The sequence below is a fragment of the Pristiophorus japonicus genome, chromosome 5, assembly GCF_044704955.1.
Source record: "Pristiophorus japonicus isolate sPriJap1 chromosome 5, sPriJap1.hap1, whole genome shotgun sequence".
In the NCBI taxonomy this organism is placed as follows: Eukaryota; Metazoa; Chordata; class Chondrichthyes; family Pristiophoridae; genus Pristiophorus; species Pristiophorus japonicus.
This window is the reverse complement of record NC_091981.1, coordinates 98,343,687-98,367,915: the sequence shown is the minus strand read 5'-3', so window position 1 is coordinate 98,367,915 and position 24,229 is coordinate 98,343,687. Positions and strand designations below refer to the sequence as shown.

Genomic DNA, 24,229 nt, shown 5'->3' with positions numbered 1-24,229 from the left:
TATCAATGTAGCCTTGTCCACCCTCTAAATTCGCTGTCCTTCTCCAGTTCTGGTCTCTTACGCATTCCCGATTTTTTTTTTTCTGTTTTAGAGGTGCTATATAAATGCAAGTAGTTGTTATGTCTGTGCTAGTGGAATGTATAAGTGTTTTTATTTTGACTTTTTGAAAGACAAAAAAGTTAACAAAGTTGATGAGTAAATGGTCTGTGGAATTTACGTGAATTTTGATATGTTTTTGTACCAGGTCATTTTTTGTGGTAATGTGGTAATCAACCACATGATTCAGACTTCAAATTGGCAAGTCTTCGTATAAGAATGGTGTGGGGAACAGCTGAGTTCTATGAACATATTTTAATGCCGGGTGCACTTCTATATAATTCCAAATTTCTCTGAAATCACAGTACTTCCTCCCACCTCTGCCACCTTTGAGTCATAGCCCACTGCAGACTACACAGCACAGTACTATTCCAAATGGTTAGAAGGGAAGCAGTCAAAATATGTTTTTTTTATTGTTGTGCATTTTCATGAATGAATTCCTTGTTCCAGATCGTGGTAATGATTAGTTATCGCTTTTGCTTAATGTACTATGTTTTAGAGACTTGCAATTAAGTTGTACAGGTATCTTTTATAAAGTACTTTTGTCATCATTTTAGTCAGTAAAGTTTAATATCCCAAGACATTTGGTGCATCCTGATGAGCTTAGGTGATGCTAGATGCATGTTGACCATGGTGCTACATTTAGGTGGCAAAAGAACGACTTATACAGGTTGAGCCTCCCTTACCCGGAACCCTCAGGATCTGACCTGTTCTGGATACGGGATTTTTCTGGACAATGGGTGCTCACATTAAATTGGACGTTACAGGTACTGAGCAAGGGGATATCGGGGCTGGGAGTGCAGCAGAGAGAACATGGTGGTGGGGGGGGGGGGGCAGATTGTGGGGTCAGGCCAGCGATTGTGGGAGTCAGCAGCGAGGAAGGGCTTCAATTTGTTCATGTCGGAGTTCTGCGCATGTGTCACCCGGTGGCCGGGAATGGTTCTGGACGAGGGGTGGTTCTGGATAAGGGAGTTCTGGATAAGGGATGTCTGAGAGCTTCATAGCCAATGTTGAAGTTGAAATGTGGTGACTTGTAATGTAGAAAACTTGGCACAACAAGCTCCCATAAACAGAATTTTATGATGAGTAGATAATCTGTTTTAGTGATGGATGAGTGATAAATATTGGCCAGAACACTGGAATCAACTCCCCTGCTCTTCTTGAAATAGTGTCATGGGATATTTTGCGTTCATTTGAGAGGGCAGAAGGGGCCTTGGTTTAAGGTCTCATCTGAAAGACAGCACCTGCGACAGTGCAGCACTCCCTCCAGAAGTGTCAGCCTGGATTATGTGCTCAAGTCTCTGTGGTGGGACTTGAACTCATGACCTTCTGACACGAGCCTACCCACTCAGCCACTGCTATTTGGAAATATCATGTATCGACTGGATCAATCTTTTTAGAAATAATTGAGAGAATTTAAAAAAAATGTATAGGAAGGTAAAATCGTGTAACTTTTTCTGCTGCAATGAAAGTATACAAAAATCATCATCGTAACTTGTTACAGCACTATTTTGATGACAATGTAATGCTAACTTGTGGATTCCATAACAGCACTTAGTTTCTTTTTTGTAATAAAAATGGAGGGAAAAATGACCAAGTAGTCTGCATTAAAAAATTAGTTTTGATTTATCTCAAGTTTCCAATCCGGGAAAGCATTGATTGTAGGTTACATGCTTTCTCCAAGGAAAAAACTAGATGCCAATTCAAAGAGCCATTGTAAAGTCCTTTTTGAGGAGTAGTTTGTTTTAGTCTTGTCAGAGAATGAAGCATAGCAATTACTATTTAGTGCAATATTAAACAGTATAATTTCCTATGTCCGAGTAAGATTTATAAAAGAAGTGAGCCTATTTTTAGTTTTTTTTCAGGAATACTTGTAAATTTATTCCATGCTTCAGAATAAATTTCATTTAGTGGAGTCAATTTCCAGATGTTTCATGATATGAAAAGAATTATGAAAGTACAAAAAAATGACCATCTCACAGCAGTAGTTCAACATTTTTATGATCCTGTTGGATAGATCATTGTTGAGTGTTAAAGCATTCGAACAAAAATATACCTCTCTGCTTTTAAGTATTTAGATGGAAACTGTAAATCCCCCAACCAAGAAATTATATAGAATAGCGTCATATATATTTTTTAAATGAAGTGATATGAATTGAGTTTCATTATTGTGATTTAAATAGTACTACAGAATTTTTTAAAAATTAGCATTAACCTGACGTGAAATATTTGAAATAAAAACAATGTTGGAAATATTCAGCATATCTATCCGTGTCTAGTGAAATGAGAACTTTTGTCAGGAATCAAAGTCTTGGTGTGCGCTTTTCCTGGTTGTAACTTAATACGTATAACTTTTTTAATAATGTGGGATAAATGCTTACTAGCTTTGATCAAAACCCCAAGTAATGTAAAATGGTTTACAAGTAATGTATTTATCAAATGTCCCCAGTAACATGACAGTAATATATTACATGCTTATTTTATTTTAACTATTTGATGGAGTTATCTATTTACATATACAGTAGGTTAATGTCATTCTGTTGTATACATGTATAGTATCGCGTATGGAGGTGCTTATTCCAAATCATGAGCGAGAAAGTAGTTTTTACTATATGTTTTTGCATGAATTATTTGCATGCGTGTTTCAGTCAAATGGGTAACTCCTTTTCTGCTGCGCTGTTTTGTACTGGATGTAAATCAAACCTACAAAACGTTTATGACTGGGTTTTTGAATATTTTACAATGTAGTTTAAGTTGTCTGATTGAACTCAGTAAAATGGAATATTGTCTCTTTCAAAGGTCTCAAGGTGGAAGACAAATGCAATACTTCTGATTACCTTTTTAGACACTTGCAGTTGAGCACTTTAGCACTACATTTTCTTTTTTAAATATATTTAAATTTTCCTTTATTTTTGACAGTTGTATGCAATAACCATAATGACACATTTGCACTTAATTTGGTTATGATTGTTTTCCCCTCCAAGCGTGCATTTATTACTTTTGACCCGTGTGTAAGTAAACATTGAAATAGTTTTTAAGTGGTAACTATGAAAAAAGCAAGGGCATTGCACTATATTTTTGAAAGCTGCATCTTATGAAAAAAAACTGAAGTACAGGCACACTGAACCTTGAGGGCCTGCACCATTTCTTCCCCTTTTTCATCAAGGGAAAGGATACTGATGCTTGGAAGGGAATATTTGTTTCCTCTTGTTGGGCTCAAAATTGGCCCACCCCTTTTTTCGGCGCACTCACCGGAGATGCACCACTTTTCTGCGTTGAAAATGACCCGAAAAAGTCGGTCCCCACTTTGGCTGCTGTCCAGCCTCTCCCAGGTCTTCACACAGCATGGCCAGTCGGGTCGGGGGCGGAGCCAGCATCCCACGTCTGCACATGCGCGTTGGAGTGTGCACATATGCGCAGTAGCTCCTGCCCCCAGCCTCAGTATGTGTGCTGTAGCGTGGGACATCGTCGTTGTCGTCCCGGCTGCTGGTGCATCCCGCCCCTATCCCAGGCTGAGTGGCCTCCCGCACAGGCCGGCCCGCTGCCTTCCCAGGCTGAAGATGAAGGTAGGGTAGGACTGGCTTACTTCTATTTTTTATTTGGATATTTTGAAAAAGTTATGTAAATATGTTTTGTCTCTTGTGAATAGTGGTGACCATTTGTCGAGCCTATTTACCTGGTGCTATTGTGAAATAAGAACATAAGTGACGGAGGAACACTGAGAGAATGTTATTTCTTGAAATAGACTTTATTTAGATAATATGAGCTCAATTTTGGCCCAGTATAATAATTGCAAACAAATAGTTGTTTAAATTAGTTGAGAGATTAGGGCAATTTAATTCAACTATCTTTTACTACTTTTATTTTTGTAGTTTAAGCTTCCATGAATCCATGAATGCTTCTGTTGTATAGCAAATTAACTTTGCAAAATTTGTCATATGGTCCTGTCTAGCTGTTTGATCCTATTCACATTCTTTAGTCACATTATTAAGTTCTGCTGGCCTCCGATGTACCTACCTGCGCTGATTTCTTAACTCTCCGCAAAGGATTTCACAAGCGGCCACATACGCTGGCCTAAGTTAGTTTGGAGTAACTATTAGATAGCCAAAGTGGCCTAAATGGCCAAAACAGGCATAGGTGGCTGGTAACACCCCCTTTTTGGGGAAAAAAAAACTAAACTAAAAAAAATCCTAACTAACTCACTTACACTGGCGCAAATTGAATGTGAATTTTTAAGATACTCCAGAAAAATCAAGTTGCTCCAAAAAAAACAGAGCAACTCCTGGCCAATTTTGAGCCCATAGTCTCCATTCCCAAGTTAGTTAAAACTGGGACAAGATTCAAAGTAAAGCTCCCTCTCCTGTACCGCAACTATGTTTTATTTATTCCATTCTGTACCAATATAAATTCTGTTTCCCACACCAGCCATCCTTCTAAACAAATGAAAAAAGAAAAGAGCACAACAATTGATCGATCCAACTTGTCCCATTCAGACATGGTGCTGCCTCTACATGCACCATCAATGTATTGCCCCATTCTCTCAATCTGCTGGGAAAGGCAATAAAAATTCTGGGGAAATTCTTCTTGGATCCTGAAGACCAATCACACAAACTCCAGGAGACTGCAGTAACTGATGACTGCTGACCCCACTTAGCTTCTATGAGTTGTTAAGCTTTCACTTGCAAGAACACTTGTGCAGCTCCCCTTTGAAGACCTGAAGTGAATGCATACTCACCATGTGTTCTGGCAGTCTTTCCACAGAGGTCAATGACTCTACAAAATGTACTTCCTACCATCTAACCCGTCTCTCTTTCTTGTTTTGTACTGATACCCCCTTCTTTCTTCCATTATATTCAGTTCAAATAACCTAAAGAATATATTCCTTTCATCATTTTAAAGGCCTTAATCATATCCCCTAAAAGACTACAATTCTTCAGTGAAATAAGACAGAGTCCCCAAACTTGTCTTGCTAACCAAGAGCCTGAGATTTGGTATTGTTCTAGTGATTCTTCTCTGGACGTTCTCCAGGACCTCGATCACCACTCATACAAGGGGAGCAGAATTGGGCATAATATTCTAGATGCAGCCATACCAAGGTCTTGTGCAGAGTAAGTCAGAAATTCGCCACCGTAACGTAGAAAATAGGTGCAGAAGTAGGCCATTCGGCCCTTCGAGCCTGTACCAGTTCCATTTTTTGGAGATAAAAGGTTTTTTGGGAGTTTTTTTGGGAGCTGAATAAATTTAAGGCAATTTTGCTAGTTTCACCAATGGTATAATGCCGTAAAAAAAAAAAAATGGGCTTTTTAATTTAAGAACCGATTTTGTGATGTCACTCAGGGTCATACCCAATGATAATGTCGTTTTTGCGAGTTTCCCCAATAAGGATATTTTTAAGGACTGCTAAATACATCACTTTTACAAAGCTTGCCTTATCTAGTCGAGTCCGATCAAAATCGGTGTTAATTGGGGCCATCTTGGGAAACGGAGCTAAAAGTTAAAGCTTTTGGAGGGAACAAAACCTATATTTTATATAAAAATTACTTAAAAATGTTTACAGCATTTCCTACAAATGTATATCCAGCATTCTAGATGACATGTATCTGATTATTAATTGATCTGTCGGTCAACTATTATAACTGCTGGAGCAAATTTAATTCAAAAGGTATAACCAATATACAAAGGTCATTTAGAAATAGTAAAACACAATTGAAAGTTTCGGAGACGGGAGGTGAACAGTTCGGTGGTAGCCGAAATCTCTGCCATCCATAATCAGGTCAGTGGGAATCCTTCCAATTCTGGGTTTTGTGAACAAATCCCTCCTGTTTAATTCAGGCTACTATAGCTGTTATTAGTTTAAGGAGCTGGTGCGAAATACAAACAGAAAATGCAATTTAAGGATATGTTAAGATTGCCAAGAGCCCCGTCTTTGTGAACAAGTTGCAATTGTGCCTCACGTTTCATTGAACAACATTACCCTGGAAACCTAAATGCTTCGCGTGTTGTGTATACGCAGAATGGGCGTTATTTTTAAGGCAACATTTTTTTAGCTCTGTCCTTAAAAATGGAGGTATATTAAGGCTAGAGCGAGGGATATGCTGGGCAAAATTTGTAAAACTTTTGGCAAAACTTAGGCCTTATTTTTCTTGGAGTTATTTCGGCCTAAAAAAGGCCATTAACGCCAAAAAAGAGCTATTTTTCAATGTGGAAAGTCTGGCCCTATATTTCTAGATTTGTAATTAATTGTCCTAGCTATACATTCTGAAACTTTCTCTACAGCATTGCAACAATGGTTATGAACCTTCAGTATTTCATGAACAATGACTCTCCTGTTGCGCAGCTTTAAGAGAATAACCCTGTGTGCTATACACAAGTTTAGTAGCACCACTACTGACGGAACTGGCTGAGTCCTGAAGGTTATAGCTGCCAGACTAGGCTTGCAGCAGGTGGTGAGCGAATGTAAGGGAAAAACCTATCGACCAATCTACCTGTGCAGCTGCATCTGTCCATGACCATATTGGTAGGAGTGACCAACGCACATTCCTTATGGAGGTGAAGTGCCGTCTTCACACTGAGGACATCCTCCGTTGTGTTGTGTAGCACCAACATATTAAATGGGATAGATTCAGAACAGATCAAAGACATGCATCCATGAGGCACTGTGGGCTCTCAGCAACAGCAGAATTGTAGTCCTCCACAATCTGTTATCTCCTTGCCCAGCATATCCCTCGCTCTATCATTACCATCAAGCCAGGTGACCAATCCTGGTTCAATGAGGAATGTAGAAAAGCATGCCAGGAGCAGCACCAGGCGTACCTGAAGATGAGGCGCCAACATCATGATGTTACAACACAGACTACATGCATGCTAAGCAACAGAAGCAGCATGCAATTGCAATCCTACAACCACTGATCAAGTCGAAGCTCTGCGGTGCTGCCAAATCAGTCATGAATAGTGATGGATAATAAAACAACTAACGGAAGGAGGACGCTCCTTCAACATCCCCATCCTAAATGATGGCAGTGCTCAGCAGATGAGTGCAAAAGACCAAGCTGAAGCACGTGATATTAACGACTGAGCGCACTCGATACAGAAAAGACTGGTCCCTGACAACATCCGGCTGTAATGCTGAAGAGTTGTGCTCCTGATCTAGGTGCACCTCTAGTCAATCGATACAGCTACAAAACTGACATCTACCCAACAAAGTGGAAAATTGGGCAAGTATATCCTATCCACAAAAAGCAGGACAAATCCAATCTGACCAATTGATGCTCATCAGCCTACTCTCAATCCCCAGCAAACTGATAGGAGGTGTCATCAACTGTGCTATCAAGTGGCACTTACTCATCAATAAACTTCTCTCAGATGCTCAGTTTGGGTTCTTCCAGCACCACTCGACTCTAGACCTCATTACAGCCTTAGTCCAAACATGGACAAAAAAGCTGAATTCCAGAGGTAAGGTAAGTGACTGCCCTTGATATCAAGGCAGCATTTAACCGAGTGTGGCATCAAGAAGCCCTAGTAAAATTCAAGTCAATGGGAATCTGGGTGGGGGTGAGGGAACTCTCCACTAGCTAAAGTCGGACCTAGCACAAAGGAAGATGGTTGTAGTTGTTGGGGGCCAACCATCTCAGTCCCAGGATATCACTGAAGGAGTTCCTTAGGGCAGTGTCCTTGGCCCAACCATGTTCAGTTGCTTCATCAAATCTTGGATGTTTGCTGATGATTGCAGTGCTCAATTCCATTCGCATTTCATCAGATAACGATGCCCCCCATTCCTTTTAGTAGTCTTGGCTGAATACCAGCAGCCCAGTCCATTTTAAGAATCATAATCCTAGCTAGGATTAATTCTGCATAAAGTTACAGATTCACTTTTAGCATTGCATCCACCTTTCTGGTCAATCAACGAGGCAACATCTTTAGTGAAAACAAGTACAAAAGGAATCATTCAGCAGTTCAATCATATCTTGGGACTCCGCATAATTTTGCTTGCAGGATCTCTGAAAGTCTCTCTGCGTTCCTTAATAGCTCTAGCTCAGAATATTTTAAAATAGGCCTTGCCATCACTCCCACACCTACCCATAATCCTTTATTCCATATTTATCTTTTGGCTGATTTAGTAACACATTTTGTTATCCTCAGTTCACCCTTGTACTCCTCTTTAAAGCTATTTTCTTTGTGTGTGGTAAAATACCTTTTTTTAACTTTTAATTTACATCCATTTGACTACTAGCCTCTTTTTTTTTGAACCCCTTCTTCACTCCTCCCACCAAACCTGGGTCATGTGATCAGCCTCCCTCTAGATAGCATAATAGAATAAAATGCTTTCATAATTAAATAGATTTTAAAAATTTGCATGATGACTTGTTTGAATTCAATGGATAACTAAAGACATGAATTTAATTATGGATAACAAGTAACTATTAGGCACGCAGAAGATCCAATCAAACTTCCACTATCATAATTCCCTTTAAAAAGAAAAAGATATTCTCGCTATGCCAATTCGTCTCAAGTCTCCTTATGACTGCTCTGAATAAGAGTGCCAATTTATGCCATGTTAGGACAATCTGCAAATGTCTGGACTGAATTCAACCGAAGTTCTAAAAGTGTAAAATGATGAAGTCTGGATCCATACTTTACCTAAAGTGAATTTGTAAGAAATTCTTAACTGCAGGATATTCTCTCAGTGCACCTTTTTAGAAAGAAAAACTACTGAAAGTAGCCTGGCTCCTGCTCTGACCATTAAGGTTGTGTTCTAATCTTTAATGCAAAATGGGCATTATTTCTGTATTTAATTACATCATAAAATTGCAAAAAGGCTCGTCTTTGACAAGTACAATTTTTGAGAGAACTTTACTAGTGGGTCCTTTATTGAGAAAACTGGCATACTTCTGCTTTTGTTGCGAGGAATTTCACCCCCATGGATTCATAATCGTATTAAGTATTTGTTTTGCAAGAATGTGTGCTTCAGGGGTCTATGTAAATGATCCATGGCCTTGTCCATTGGTGTGGGCTTGTACATTGCAGTTGAGTGATGAACCATGCAGCATATCACTTGTTACTGATTTGTAGAAATTCCATTTACTTGTGAAATTATTCATAATGTTTTTGATGGATGTTTTTTAGAATGTCTCAACCAAAGATTATTTGATTGTAGGCAATATATTTAATCCCTGTGCATTGCCAGAACTGGAAAGACTCAAAATGGCACAGCCCAGCCATCTGTGAACACTAACTTCACACCTCATCCTTAAACAGATTTTTAAATCAGCTACAGAAATTACTGACTTTTTAAAAAAAAAAAATAAAGCATTCTGTCTGTTTACCATTTGACTATTTGTAAATGTTGAATGCACCCTCAGTAAGGTAGAAGCTATTTGTTGAACTTTGACCAAACTTGAGTGGGTTTTCACACAGGCCTGAGTTTGTTTTGCTACCCAATTCATAAATGAACATGTCTTTGTGTCCATTATCAACATTGATTTGTCCATTCAGTGCATTTACCATTCTTCACTAATCTTGTGTAAACTTTTTTGATTTGTTTTGAAAATTCTGCATTTGTTATCTCTCTGTGCTTTCGTTTTTGTCCTTTTTAGTTGCATTTTTAAAATTGTTGAGAAATGATAGTGAAATTTATTAAAAAGTTGTAAAAATCAAGAGAGAAACTTGATTCGTGTTAGTAAGTACAAGCATAATTATTTGAGTAGTAATTCTATTTCTATTTGTTGATTATTTATAAATAAAGATGTTTCAAGTAGATTTTGTTTTAATTAGTTAAGTATAGTCAATCCAAAAATAGTTGAAATTACTTGGAACAGGTAAAAGATATTAATTATTTAATCATTGAGTAGATAAAACTCCACACTTAATTTCTTGCCAGTTTTTCCACACCCCTCCTTTCTTGGAAACACTAACATTTTGTTGAGCTTCACTTCTGGTCACCTTCGAGTACCTTGCCCCAGTGGCCATTCATCATGTGTGAGCTTAGACAGTGTGTGTCTGCAGGCTGTTTGACTGCAATGGGCCACTGCAGCCAAACCTTGTCCTGTGCTTAACTAGTGCTCGTTCTCATTCTCATTCTCACACTCACTCTTTCAGCAAGGGTTGCTGGATATCTGTCATAGTAACCGTGGCTGACTTTCCACTGCGTACCCCAGGTTAATTGCAAAATCCCACTGCCTCAACTGAGATCTGCTGCCTTGCCACAAACTGGGGATTAAACTTGAGGCCTCCTGGGCCTTGTTAGCTGTCACTTCCTGACTAAAATGGATGCTTATCCTGGCAGGTTTGCCTGGTGGGAGAACTACTACTGCTCCCCTATTCATAGTGTTCAAGCCCTAAGGTTAAAATGGCAGATCAGAACCCAATGATGTAATTGGACACTGATCTGTATATCTGAAGAGAATTTTGCCGGCTTGGGGCAGGTCCATCCTGCCTGCAATTTAAAATCAGAAATGCAGATACCGTTGCCACAATTACATTGTCAAAAGCAGCAGGTACTGCAGTTACTAGTAATGTTATGTGGATCATTTTTGATGTAGTAAATCTAAGTACTTGATCTATTTTTAAAAATTTTACTGTACAAATATATTTATGAACTGTTTTTATTTAGTTTTTTTGACTGATACATAGACAGGGACAGTTTAAAAAGTTAATTACCAAATTTTAACACATAGGAATGTAATTCTAAGTATTTCAACTTATTTGTTCCATGTCCTGCAGCAGCAAGACCTTGCTCCAGTAAACAACCCTCTGGTCCATCAAGTTTCAAATGAAAGCAGGGTTTCTCGAGCAGACTCTCTCTCTGAGTTCTTTGATGCACAGGAAGTCTTGTTGTCTGCAAGCTCGTCAGAGAATGAGGTTAGTGTGTATGTGTGTGCTGCAGAAATTATTCACTTATGACCTATATACTGTTTGCTGATGCATTGTGGGTTGTTGAGAAGCAGCTGTCGTGGTGCAATCTGACCTGAGCTTGAATTCCAATCTCGACCAATATTTCTGCAGTAAATGGTGAGTTTTGTCCATCTTGACTGGACTTACTGGGGGAGGAAGAAACTCTGGAATTTTCCCACTTTTGTCATGGGATTTGTGGCAGGTCAATCAAGATGTGGTACTGGTATTCTTCCTAGATGCATATAGGGGTTTGCTGCTTTCCTTATTGAGGATAGTATGAATTTGGGGAGAGGGTAGAAAGACCATTGCTTTTTAATTCAGTAACCATATTTATTGTAGCATCTGCAGGTTCAAGTTTAAAAGAACCTGTTTAGCATGCTGGAAGTGCATCTAGATTGGATGTCAGTTGAGGGCACATTCTGGCTTGGCTTTGATGCCCCACACAGTGGGAAAGTCTGCTGACGCACGCTGTCCTGGCTCACACATGAAAAAGTTCACTTCGTTACTAAAGTATGCCCAGCACCCATACTATCATGCCACCAGCAGGAGCTGATTACTTCAGGAGAACAGTGGGAAGAAAATTGGCGCAGCAATTTGGCAAGAGGAAATGTAATTTTAATAGCTGGAATTTTGTACACATGATAAATATATTAATGGGGCAGATAATCTCGTCATTAATCCGTGCAGCTGCTAGTGTTGGATTGGATGAAGATCTGTCGATTTCTGCGACTCATTAATCTCTCTGCACCCAAACTGCATCAAGCACCCAGTGGTGTGATGATGGAGTGCTCTTCAGTGGTGCACTTGTGGCAGTCAGTATCCTTGAAAAAATCTTAAGTTCTTTCAACACACAGTCTAACCTAACCATTGCGGACTACTAAAACACAGCCTGTTATAAGGCTTTCTCCTGGTCCCAGTCTAAATTTCCTTTGGAGTTGGTTTGGAAAGATTAAAATTTAAGAACTAATATTTTGATCTGTACAAGTCTGTGATGAGATCTGACTTTAGTTGCCACAGGGTGGGTTTTCAATATAATCAGAAAGCTATTTTGGTTCCACGTTTTCTCCTTATTTCGGTCTTCTACTCTAAACTCTGTGACGCTAAAATTCAGCTTCACATGGGGCGTAAAACAGGCAATGGTGAATCGAGCGCACATCATATACCCCTTCAATGAACAGGCAAATCAGGTGGGGTGTATAAATCGGTGGCCTATTCACTACCACCCATTTCGCACCCCTGTCAAAGTTGAATTTCACCCCTTGTATCTTGGGAGGATGGGTAGGAGGCCTGTTCTCAGCTTCCTGCCTTTTTTTAGTAGCTGTTCAGAGGTGTATTGGAACACTATGTGGTGATATCCAATGTTCCCTCCTAAGCAATCAGGAAGGTACTGCGCAGGTCGCTCACAGGCTGTTGGCATTCAAGATATCATGTGGTCGGTCGCACAGTAAATTTAAAGGTACCGTGCTCAAAAACAATTGAGGGAACATTAGTGATGTCTGTCAAGACACTTCTTCCCTGTAGAGGAACTTGATGGGCTCCACCTAGTCCCTTCTGTTTAATATATAAATGAGATACCATGCTCGTCACTATGACCTGTTATCCTGTGACACAACACAGGGCTTTTGCTTCAAATGTTATTACACTGTTGTGCATGTATATCAATACTGATGCTTGTTATTTTGGTGGATATTATTTTGGGTGTTTTGAGAAGTGTGAGTAACCTGCTTTTTCTGTTTTAGGCTTCAGATGATGATTCATATGTCAGTGACATAAGTGACAATATTTCAGAGGACAACTTGAGTACCGAAGCAGAGACTAATGCTCAGCATATATGTAAGATCATTCAGTATATTTTCTGCTCTGTTTCTTTTTCTGCAGACATATGGTGTACCCAGACACGTGAAGGTGGGGTAGATGAATGCTCACTGAAGAGAGGAATTCACTTAAGATTTGTTTAAATAAGTTACAATATATCAGAGGAGGAGAAAGCTTTTTCAATCCTACTCCATTATATAAGATTGCAAACAATTATTTTCTTTTTTAGAATTTCATCGCTGATATTTGAAATATAATTTGCTCTCAGTTGATGAAATAAGGTGATACTGTAGTTTATAAGCTGTGTTTTTTTTTCCCCTCCAATTTTTAATACCAGTTTTGATCTCGTTTTCCTGAAGACAGTGAATCACGCTGGGGCATGATTCTGTGGACACTGGCATCCTTCAAGTGCCCAAAGGTTCAGTACTTAGCACGGTTTAGATTCACATGCAGTCAGAAGTACACTTGGCAAGGGCCTGAGTTGATAATTAGAAATAGACACAGTTGATGATTTTTCTTCTTGCTCTTCTCTCCGAGAGAGGCGATACTGACGCCCATTGTACTACCTCAAGCATCAGTTTGGTTGAGATCAGCTAAAACTACGCAGAGCAAAGACCATACCTGGGATCTTGCTGGTCTATATGATTCAGTTTCACATTACCTAGTGCCTGAACCATCCAAGTGTTTGTAGATTTTTATTAGTAATGGTTAGGACTGGTGTGCTGACTGCAGGGAAACCCGCATTGTTTTGTCAACTGGTTCCATAATGCAATGATACAATTCAGAATGACTGTGTTGTCTTTGTAAATCTATGAAAAAACAGTTTGAAAATTAATTTTCATGATCGTGTCCATTTAATTTTGTTCAAAAAGAGTCAAATATGTAGCTCTGGCCCTTCAGGCACTGATGGGTTAGGATCCAGGCTGAGACAGTATGTGTAAATTCAGTGATCTCGTTCTCCCAGCAGTGAGCCACTCTTGAAGGGAGCACATTTCTCTGATAAGCTTACAACACTATAGCCTGGTTCTCTATCCTAAGATCCCTTCAAGTGTGGCTCAATGGTAGAGATTAAGGCCCCTATTTTCCCTTAGAGTGGGCGCCGATTATTTGGCGGCCAGCGATTTTTTTTTTTTTTTTTCTGGCGTGGATGGGCATTTCAAAGTTTACCCAATGTTTGGGCGTCCGTGTCGACTAACAGCAACAGAATTTTTGGTGCCATATATTCTGGCGCTGGTGTACGGTAAAAAGCTGTTTAAGCACCGTTTCTGGCCATTAAGGCCACTTTCACCAACAACGTTTTTTTAAAACCGCGCACATACATTGTATACAGTTTGCAAAAAAACCATACCTACACAAAGAAATCGAAGCTGGCCCGCTCCTATCCCTGGCCGAAGGTCCTCCATGCCTTTTTGTAGCAAATAACTGCAGGTTGAAAGTAATTTCGCTGAAATAAAACTTACTTTTAAGGCTCCTGCTTGGTTGAGAAAACTGCAGGCAAATTAAATACAAATCTTCCCCACTCGCCTTTTCCCTTGAAGTTTTAACTGGATACAAATTGCCAAAGATACTCCAAGGAACATCAACAAAAATGCAGAGTAGCCTTCTAACAAACGACAGGCAAAATCATCACATCAAGAGGAGGCATCCTTCAGCAAATACTCGGCCGCCTTTTCCTTAGCACCTGGAATATTGTGTTCAGTTTTGGTCTCCTAATCTGAGGAAGGACATTCTTGCTATTGAAGGAGTGCAGCGAAGGTTCACCAGATTGATTCCTGGGATGGCAGGACTGACATATGAGGAGAGACTGGATCAGCTGGGCTTGTATCCACTGGAGTTTAGAAGAATGAGAGGGGATCTCATAGAAACATATAAAATTCTGGCGGGATTGGACAGGCTAGAGGCAGGAAGAATGTTCCCATTGCTGGGGAGTTCCAGAACCAGAAGTCACAGTCTAAGAATAAGGGGTAAGCCATTTAGGACCGAGATGAGGAGAAACTTCTTCACTCAGAGAGTGGTTAACCTGTGAAATTCTCTACTGCAGAAAGTTGTTGAGGCCAGTTCGTTGATATATTCAAAGGGGAGTTGGATATGGCCCTTACGGCCAAAGGGATCAAGGGGTATAGAGAGAAAGCAGGAAAGGTGTACTGAGGTTGAATGATCAGTCATGATCTTATTGAATGGCGGTGCAGGCTTGAAGTGCCGAATGGCCTGCTCCTGCACTTAATTTCTATGTTTCTATAAACTCCAACGCAGCCAACTCAACCCGTTGCTATCCCTGGTCGATGGTCCTCTACGCACGCGGCCCGCTGTATGCCAGGCCAAAGGTCCTCCAAGCACGACAGTGCAACACACTCCAGGCACATTGGAAAGGATCAGTGAATTATATTAAAAACTGGACATTGAATTTTGTTTTTAAATAGTCCTCCTTAAATTTTCAATGTTTTAATAGTGTTGCAATGCTTGAGTGGACTTGAACAAACAATAATATAATTGAAAGGATATTTAATTAGTGTAAAAAATGTTTTTATCCACTAAAAAGGGTCTGATCAACCTCATAATATGTTTAGTACCTTGCCTTAGCCCATCTGCTGAAACCCTAATGTGTGCCTTTTTCATGTCCCGACTCAACTATTCCAATGTTCTTCTCGTTGGGCTTGCATTCTCCACCTTTCTTAAACTTTAGCTCATCCAAAACTTTGCTACTTGTATCCTATCCCACATCAAGTCCCACTGACCCATCACCCCTGTACTCACTGACCTACATTTGCTCCTGGTCCACCAATGCCTCCAAATTACAATTCTCAGCCCTATGTTTAAATTCCTTCATGACCTCTGCCGCCCTAACACTCTAACCTCCTCCAGCCCTAAAATTCCCCCCAGAACTCTGCATTCTTTTCTCCCTTTGCCCCACCATTGGCCCCACGTTCAGGAATTTACTCAGTAAACCTCTCTGCCTCCCTCTCCTTTAAGACACTCCAAAATCCATCTCTTTGACCAGAATTTTGGTCACCCCTCCAAATAGCTCCTTTCTCGGCTGGGTGTCCATTTTGGTTTGATTACACTTGTGTGAAGCACCTTGAAACATTTTTCAATATTAAAGGCGTAATATAAAAGCTGGTTGCTGTTGTTCCTCTATTGACTCAGTAGGCACTGATACCATGCAACACAGGACCATGATACATGTATCAGTGACCCAGAACAAGTCAGCTTCCAGGAACACCTGAGTACTGGAACCTGCCCCTGTTTCATTTAAACTTATAGGTTACAAGGAATGAGGTCATTTGACATATTGAATCTGTGACATAATCCAAAAAGATTTTATAGTGCTGGATTAAAAAAATAATATGCAGGAGTCGGGTTAAAAGTCCAAAATAAATATGTTTATTAACCATTTGTACAGCACAGTTGTACTTGGCTTAATATAACTTATCTTTTAACTTTAATAACTTTAAAAACTAATACATTTCATGTCAAACTTTTAAATGAACAAACAAACAAGCCATCTGTCCTCCTCCTCCGCGCTGTGCGCCATTCCTGCCCCTGTTGACCCCGCTACCCCTGCACATGCCCATTGTTGCAAACTTCTGCTTCCTCGCCTTCTCCCTCCCCCTTTCCTTTCCGACGGCGCGTTTCTTTTTCTTGGGTTACGACAGGGACAGAGCTAGCATGTGTCATTGTGGAAAGCCTGGGTTCCTCTTTGAAATCATCTTCAGCCTGTGGATCAACCCCTGACTTTGGTCTGGATGTTAGAACGTTCGTGGCAGCAATGACAGCCTGGGTGTGCCCCCTTATTGCTGTTACTACCTCTATCATCTGTACCGACGATCTTGCCACCTCGATGACAATCCCGCAATTTCTGCCCTCACCTCACCCATTCCTCCAGCCAGTGCTGCTACTTCATCTCTCAGTTCCGCTAATTCTACCTCACCCCACCGAAGGTTTCCAGGAGCCTTCTCATCAGTTGGATGTTCTCCCCACTCATCCCCACGAGATACCCTATGTTCTCTGCATCCTGTGTTTCTGCTTCAGCTCTCCTTCCACCCTCCTCTGACGTCTCGCAGGTGTGGCTTGCTGTGTGCCTCAGACGGCACACCTTGAAATGTCCTATCGGTTGATTCACTGAGGAGAGGGGTTCACCATCTCCAAATCCAATGTAACCATCTCGTTGTCGAAGTCTTCCTGCTGCCCTTCAATCTCCTGATGTAGAATATCTGGAATGGCGGTTTCCTGAACATGCTCTTCTTCTACTTCAGGTGCACCTTCTGTCATCTCCTGATGCGCAACATCTGCAAAACATAACAGGGATGCTTGGTTAGCAGCAGGGAGGAAGGAGAAGTGCAGCCAGCAGTATGTAACATTTAGCCAACCCAGACTGCAACTTGCAGGGCTTACCCTCTCTTGGCAGGGCCCAGCTTTCGTGTTGATGGTTAGTCTTCTCCTGTAAGATTTAATCACATAAGCTATCCTCTGCTCCATGGCTGTTAGGCTGTTAGTTGCAGCCTACTTGTCAGACCTCCTCCAATTTGTGACTGTTCAAGGTTGATCTGTGACACCATCTGCAAAGATGAAAATTGAATGTTTTAAGAGGGGGTCCTTCTATACGCACCGGCACCCATACTTGTCTGGAGTCCTGCCACTTTTTGAGCTGTGCACCGGTTCTCGGGGTGATGGACAATCCATTAAACTCTCTTGCGACCTGGTCCAAACTTTTGCGAGTATAGAGGGTTTAAGTTTCTTTTTACCGAAGCTCCCTTTGTTTTCAAGAAATTCCTATCTACTCTGTTATGTCTACCAGGGGCTCAATTTCTTCCATGAGAAATCTCTTGGCCCTTACAGCTTCCCCTTCTCCGTCTCTGACCCTTTTGCCTTCTCTGCGCCCTTTCCTTGCATCTGTCTTTTTAGATTGAAGCTGTATTTCCTACCTGCAAATCCACCTCTGCCACCAATGAATTCTCACTGGTGATCCAGACAGACCCTACACGTGTTGATTTTTTTTTTACAGCACATGCGGCAATTTATTTTTTAGCGCCTGCGCATTGAGTTTTAAAAAATGCACAGTGCATTTCAGGCGCACACTGTTAGCTCCGCCCCCCGAGAGACTACAATTGGTTTTCATTTCGGGGAGACTAATGTTTTTTTTCGGCGCTGACTATGATGAGAAAAACATGCGTACAGGTAAGTGAACGCCAGAAATCTTCATTGGGGAAAATAGGGGCCCTAATCACTGAATTTACCTTCTGTTGTATACAGGCCAACTCTGTTTTTTTTGTGAACATTACATTAAAAAGTGTTCACCAGCTGACAAGTACACTGACTCTCTAATGCAGAGTGTGCTGGGTAGACAGACATGACACTGCAAGACCAGGTAATTGTTTGTTGGGGTGTTGGTTGAGGAAGGAATGTTGACCAGGACACACTGCTTCTTAGTGCCATGGGTTATTTACCACAGATGGAACCCAGTTTAATATCTCATCTGAAAAATTGCATCCCTGACAAGGCAGCACTCCCTAGACTGGAACATTAGCTTAGATTATGCGCTTAAATCCTGCAATGGGGCTTAAAACCACAGGTTGCTGACTCAGGTGAGAATGTTATCAACTGAGCCAAGTTGGAGAATAATATTGGGTGGGATGTAAAACCAGCGATCCACCCAATTCCGGCGGTATCCCGACAGTTTCCCATCCAGCGAGTTAGGTTAAAATTACTCCCAATATCTTTGTACAATAAATTTAATTTGACTTTGACTCTATGATCAATAATGTCAAAACTGATGCACCGTGCTACTTGTTGCGCTTCTTTCCAGAAGGATACCACTGGGGCAATGGGAGTACTTATCTTGAATTGTTTGTTCAAAACTAACCGAAGCAACCACTTTAGTCCAAGATCTTCTCGAACCTAAGCAATATATATTTTTCTTAAAACACAGGCCATGGTCAAAATGGTACAAGTCACCATACGCGAAGAAGATCATGCCTGCCTGCTCCAGGACCAAATAATAGTAACATCAGCTTGTGGAATATTCTAAGGAATAACATAGGGAAAGATCTTTCTAAGGTTTCTATGCCAGTTCAGTTAAATGAACCAGTGAACACGCTGCAGCGCCTCTGTGAAGAACTAGAATACAGTGATCTACTGGATAAGGCATCTCAGACAGACGACCCATTTGAAAGAATGGTAATTAAATAATTTGTTTTCATCTGCATATTCACAATCTACTTTAAATATAGGGTGTGTATATGAATGTGTATTTATAGATTGTATAGCTATAGAGATAGTAATTCTCCATTGTTCATGGTAAATCAGAGAGACTTGACAGGATTATTTTGCGTCTGCGTGGCCATGATCTCTATCTGTAGTTTGATGTCTGCATGATATGGTTCATGTCTGCCTCTCGGCCATTGTTTTTTGGCTCTCTTAATTTGTGCCTGTTTCTTTCCTTGATATGTGTCTATCTTTGTGCCTGTAATATAAACAGAAAATGCTGGAAATACTTAGCTGATCAGGTAGCATCTGTGGAGAGAGAAGCAGAGGTAACATTTACTCTGTTTCTCCCTCCACAGATGCCATCTGATTCCAGAATTTCCTGTTTATTTCAGATTTCCAGCATTCACAGTGTAAGTGTATAGAAGAACTCCACGAGGCTGAGTACTGTGAGCTAAACTTAGGTGTGACCTTAGTCGTCTTTATTACAACTCCAGAGTGCCTAAACAACATGGCAGTCAACCTTTTATACTGGCCCTGCACATGTGTGCAGGTGACCATTAGGACTCCAACAGTCGCACCCTCTGGTGCCAAGTATTACATAGTTACATACATAACACACAGTATTTTGCTTTTACTTTCTGCCTGATCCGTTACATTATTTATACCTTACCACTGATCTGAATATGTTCACTCTTGCTCTTTGATCAGTCTTTGTTTCTGATATTTGTATGATTCTATGGGCCCAAGTTTCCACATGATTCGTGCCTGATTTTTAGGAGCAACTGGTGGAGAACGGACTATCTTAGAAATCGCAATTCTGCACATTTCTTTTTCTGCAGTTCTAGTCAGGTAGAGCAGTTCTAGTTTAGAACAGAATTTTTTCTTCAAAAGGGGGCGTGTCCGGCCACTGACGCCTGATTTGAAAGTTTCCACAGTGAAAACGTACTCCAAACTAAAGTAGAATGGAGCCAGTAAAGATTTTTGTAGAACTGAAAAAACCTGTTCTACACATTAAAAAAATCAGGCGCAGGTTACAAATTAGGCGTCCAGAACGAGGTGGGGGGGGAGGGGGGGTGGGGAAGGGAACTCATTAAATTCTACAATAAATCCTTATTTATACTTCTACAAATATTATACAAATAAATCCAACCTGAATAAACATTTATAAGCCAAGAAAAGATTAAATAAACCATCTTCCTACCTGTGTGAAAGTGCTTCAGCCAGGGAGAATTCTGCAGCTATTCGTGCCGCTGAGCGGAAGGCGGGGGGGGAGAAAGCCGTTCATGTCGCAGAGGGAGAGGGAGAGGGAGAGGGAGAGGGAGAGGGAGAGGGAGAGGTCGGGTCCAGTGAGGGGAGCGGGGGTCAGGTCTGGTTGGCGGGGCCGGGGAGCAGGAGCTGGCCGTGGGAGGAGCCTTATTCACGCAGCCCCAGTGAGGCCATTCAGCCAGGGCTAGGGGCTGCGTGCTTCGGACCCCTCCCACACAGTTCGGCGCCTGGAGCTACTGCACTTGCGTGCCGACTGTAGCGCGCATGTGCAGAGGTCCCGGCACTGTTTTCAGCGCCGGGACCTGGCTCCGCCCCCCCCACAGCTCGTGCTGGCTGCGCCGAGGGCCAGAGGACCTGTAAGTAGGTGGAGAATACAGAGGATTTTTTTTAGGCGTGAAAAACGGGCGCCCAGCTCGGAGGGGCGCCCGTTTTTTTTTCTTGTGGAAACTTGGGCCCTATATTTGTTTCTGAATGTTGTCCAATGTTTTCTATGGATTTGTTCTTTCAGTGGGACTGGATATTTGTATTTCTGTTAAATTGCCAGTAGAGCTGAGGAAGAGTAGGAGGCCAGTGGTTGGTTGTGCTGGAGGGAGTGGCCATGGGGCAAGTGGCATATTTAAGTAATGGGGCTGAAGTGAAATGAGAGAATAGGGCTCAGCATTTTGAGAGACTTTTGAGGAACTGGGGCAGAGGGAACAAAGGCTGGATTAGACACTGGAGCCCATTGTCGTGGGAGAGTAGGGGCAGAAGCAGCAAGGCTGTCTGGAGAGGCCACAAGGATCAGGAGCAGCTGGGCAAGGGAGGAGGAGCTGCAAAGGCCAGGAAAAGTTGTGGGAAGCGGAGAAAATAAATCAAAATAAATGTATCAAATAAAAACAATATTTAATGAAAACTTGCCTGTGAAAATGGGGTGGTAAACAAAATGTTAAATGGGGCTGGATGGCTTTTACCACAGAGGGAGGACTGAATGGCGGGGATTAATGTTATTAATTAAAAGTAATAGAAGGAAGCAATACCAGAGGCATCGCACTTTAGACGAAATGTTAGAAAGGCGAGGCTAAATCACTAAGGAAATAGGCATGATAATTATGACGTCTCAACATATTAACATATTTTAGATATATTCTACATTTTATAAGCTTTTTATTTCATAAAATGATTGATCTCACTGAAGGGCTTTTTGTTCAGGATCATATAATTGAGTGTTCTTCTCCCCTTCCACCCTCCATCCTTCCCTTCATGGACCTATCCACTTGCCTCTACTCTCCTGGAGACAATACTCGTTAATTCAGCCTAGACCGGGGAATGCTCATCTGAATAAGTACAGCCTCAATAACACTCACAGTTTGATACTGTTATACCTACCACTGAACTCCATATCCACCCCTCCACCATTGGTGCACTGTGCACTACCTACAGGATGCACAGTAGCAACTCACCCAAGGGCAACAGCAAAAATGTCATGGGAACTCAGTCACCATCAAGTTTCACTTCAAGACACACAACATCCTGATTTATCCATTCCTTTGTTGTTGCTGGATCTAAATACCTAACACCATCGAGGACCACTGCAGTTCCTGAAGGCCCTTCACTACCTTCTCAGGGCAACTCAGGGTGGGCAATTGTTGTTTTAAACAATCTTCTGTTGTTCAGTTGAGGAGTAAAGAATTCAGTCTTATGGTTAGAATCACTTTTTTTTTTCTACTTTAACAAAAAAAAAATGTAAAAGCGGAATTTTGGGCCCAAGTTTCCGCCCTCTAAAAACGGTGCGCTGACTTTCTGGAATAAAAAGGGCGGCGAAAACTTAGCTTGTGATTCTGTGAGCTCCTCAGGACGTCTTTGTGCTCGGCGTGGTGCAGCATAAGGGGTCGGGGGCGGGGCCAGGTCCCGGCGCTAAAAATAGTGCCGGGACCTCTGCACATGCACGGCAGAGTGTATGCGCATGTGCAGTAGCTCCTCACCCCTGAGGCAGCGTGGGAGGGGCCCGAAGCAAGCTAGCCCTGTCCGAATGGGCTCCCCGGGCGAAGATCGGGACTCGGGCCTCCCTCCCGTTCAGCCTCACCCCTCCCCCCCAACTCCCTCCCATTCAGCCTCCCCTCCAGTACCACCCTCCTCCTCCTCCTCCTCTTCCCCCTCCTCCTCCTCTTCCCCCCCTCCTCCTCCTCCTCCTCTTCCCCCCCCTCCTCTCCTCCTCTTCCCCCCCTCCTCCTCCTCCTCTTCCCCCCCTCCTCCTCCTCCTCTTCCCCCCCTCCTCCTCCTCATCTTCCCCCCCTCCTCCTCCTCCTCTTCCCCCCTCCTCCTCCTCCTCTTCCCCCCCTCCTCCTCCTCCTCTCCCCCCTCCGCCTCCTCCTTCCCCCCTCCTCCCTCTCTTCCCCCCCCTCCTCCTCCCTCTTTCCCCCTCCTCTTCCTCTTCCCCTCCTCCTCCTCTTCCTCTTCCCCCTCCCTCCTCCTCCTCTTCCCCCCTCCTCCTCCTTCTTCCCCTCCTCCTCCTCCTCTTCCCCCCCTCCTCCTCCTCTTCCCCCTCCTCCCTCCTCCTCTTCCCTCCCTCCTCCTCCTCCTCTCCCCCCCTCCTCCTCCTCCTCTTCCCCCCCTCCTCCTCCTCCTCTTCCCCCCCTCCTCCTCCTCCTCTTCCTCCTCCTCCTCCCTCCCCCCCTCCTCTCCTCCTCTTCCCCCCTCTTCCTCTTCCCCCTCCTCCTCCTCTTCCTCTTCCCTCCTCCTCCTCCTCCTCCTCTTCCCCTCTCCTCCTCCTCTTCCCCCTCCTCCTCCTCCTCTTTCCCCCCTCCTCTTCCCTCTCCCCTCCTCCTCCTCCTCTTCCCCTCCTCCTCCTCCTCCTCTTCCCCCCCTCCTCCTCCTCCTCTTCCCCCCTCCTCCTCTTCCCCCCCCTCCTCATCCTCCTCTTCCCCCCCTCCTCCTCCTCCTCTTCCCCCCCCTCATCACCATCCTCATCATCCCTCTCCTCCTCCTCCTCCTCCCTCCTCCTCCTTCTCCCCCCTCCACTTCCCCCCCTCCTCCTCTTCCTCCCCTCCTCCTCTTCCTCCCCTCCTCCTCTTGCTCCCTCCTCCCTTGCTCCCCTCCTCCTCTTCCTCCCCTCCTCCTCTTCCTCCCCTCCTCCTCTTCCTCCCCCTCCTCCTCTTCCTCCCCTCCTCCTCTTCCTCCCCTCCTCCTCTTCCTCCCCTCCTCCTCTTCCTCCCCTCCTCCTCTTCCTCCCCTCCTCCTCTTCCTCCCCTCCTCCTCTTCCTCCCTCCTCTTCTTCCTCCCCTCCTCCTCCCCCTCCCCCTCCTCCCCCTCCCCTCCTCCACCCCCTCCTCCTCCCCCTCCCTCCTCCTCCTTCTCCTCTTCTCCCCCCTCCTCCTTCTCCTCCTCCTCTTACCCCCCCTCTCCTCCTCTTCCCCTCTCCTCTTCCCCCCCTCCTCCTCTTCCCTCCTCCTCCCCCTCCTCCTCCTCTTCCCCCCCGCCTCCCCCTCTTCCCCCCTCTCCCTCTTCCCCCCCTCCCACTCTTCCCCCCCCTCCCCTCCTCCTCCCCCTCCCTCCTCCTCTTCCCTCCCTCCTCCTCTTCCCACCCCCTCCTCCTCTTCCCACCCCTCCCCCTCTTCCCACCCCCTCCCCTCCTCCTCTTCCCACCCCCTCCCCCTCCTCCTCTTCCCACCCCTCCTCCTCTTCCCTCCTCCTCTTCCCCCTCCTCTTCCTCCTCCCCCTCCTACTTCCCTCCTCCTCCTCCTCCTCCTCCTCCTCCTCCTCCTCCTCCCCCTCCTCCCCCTCCTCCCCCTCCTCCCCCTCCTCCCCCTCCTCCCCCTCCTCTTCCCCCCCTCCTCCTCCTCCTCTTCCCCCCCTCCTCCTCCTCCTCTTCCCCCCTCCTCCTCCTCCTCTTCCCCCCCCCTCTCTCCTCCTCCTCCTCCTCTTCCTCTTCCTCTTCCTCTTCCCCCACCCCTTGCTGTCAGAAACACAGACACAGAGAGGA

The 24,229-nt window shown here is 43.5% G+C and overlaps 1 protein-coding gene across 1 annotated transcript in view; it reads left to right on the top strand.

The window, feature by feature from the left end:
- osbpl3b (oxysterol binding protein-like 3b) overlaps positions 1-24,229 on the top strand; it is a 323,848-nt gene that overhangs the window by 210,583 nt on the left and 89,036 nt on the right. Inside the window, exons 13-15 of the mRNA XM_070880189.1 lie at positions 10,816-10,953; positions 12,726-12,819; positions 18,728-18,975. Of these exons, the coding sequence (XP_070736290.1) occupies positions 10,816-10,953; positions 12,726-12,819; positions 18,728-18,975 (480 nt within the window). The remainder of the gene's footprint in view (positions 1-10,815; positions 10,954-12,725; positions 12,820-18,727; positions 18,976-24,229) is intronic.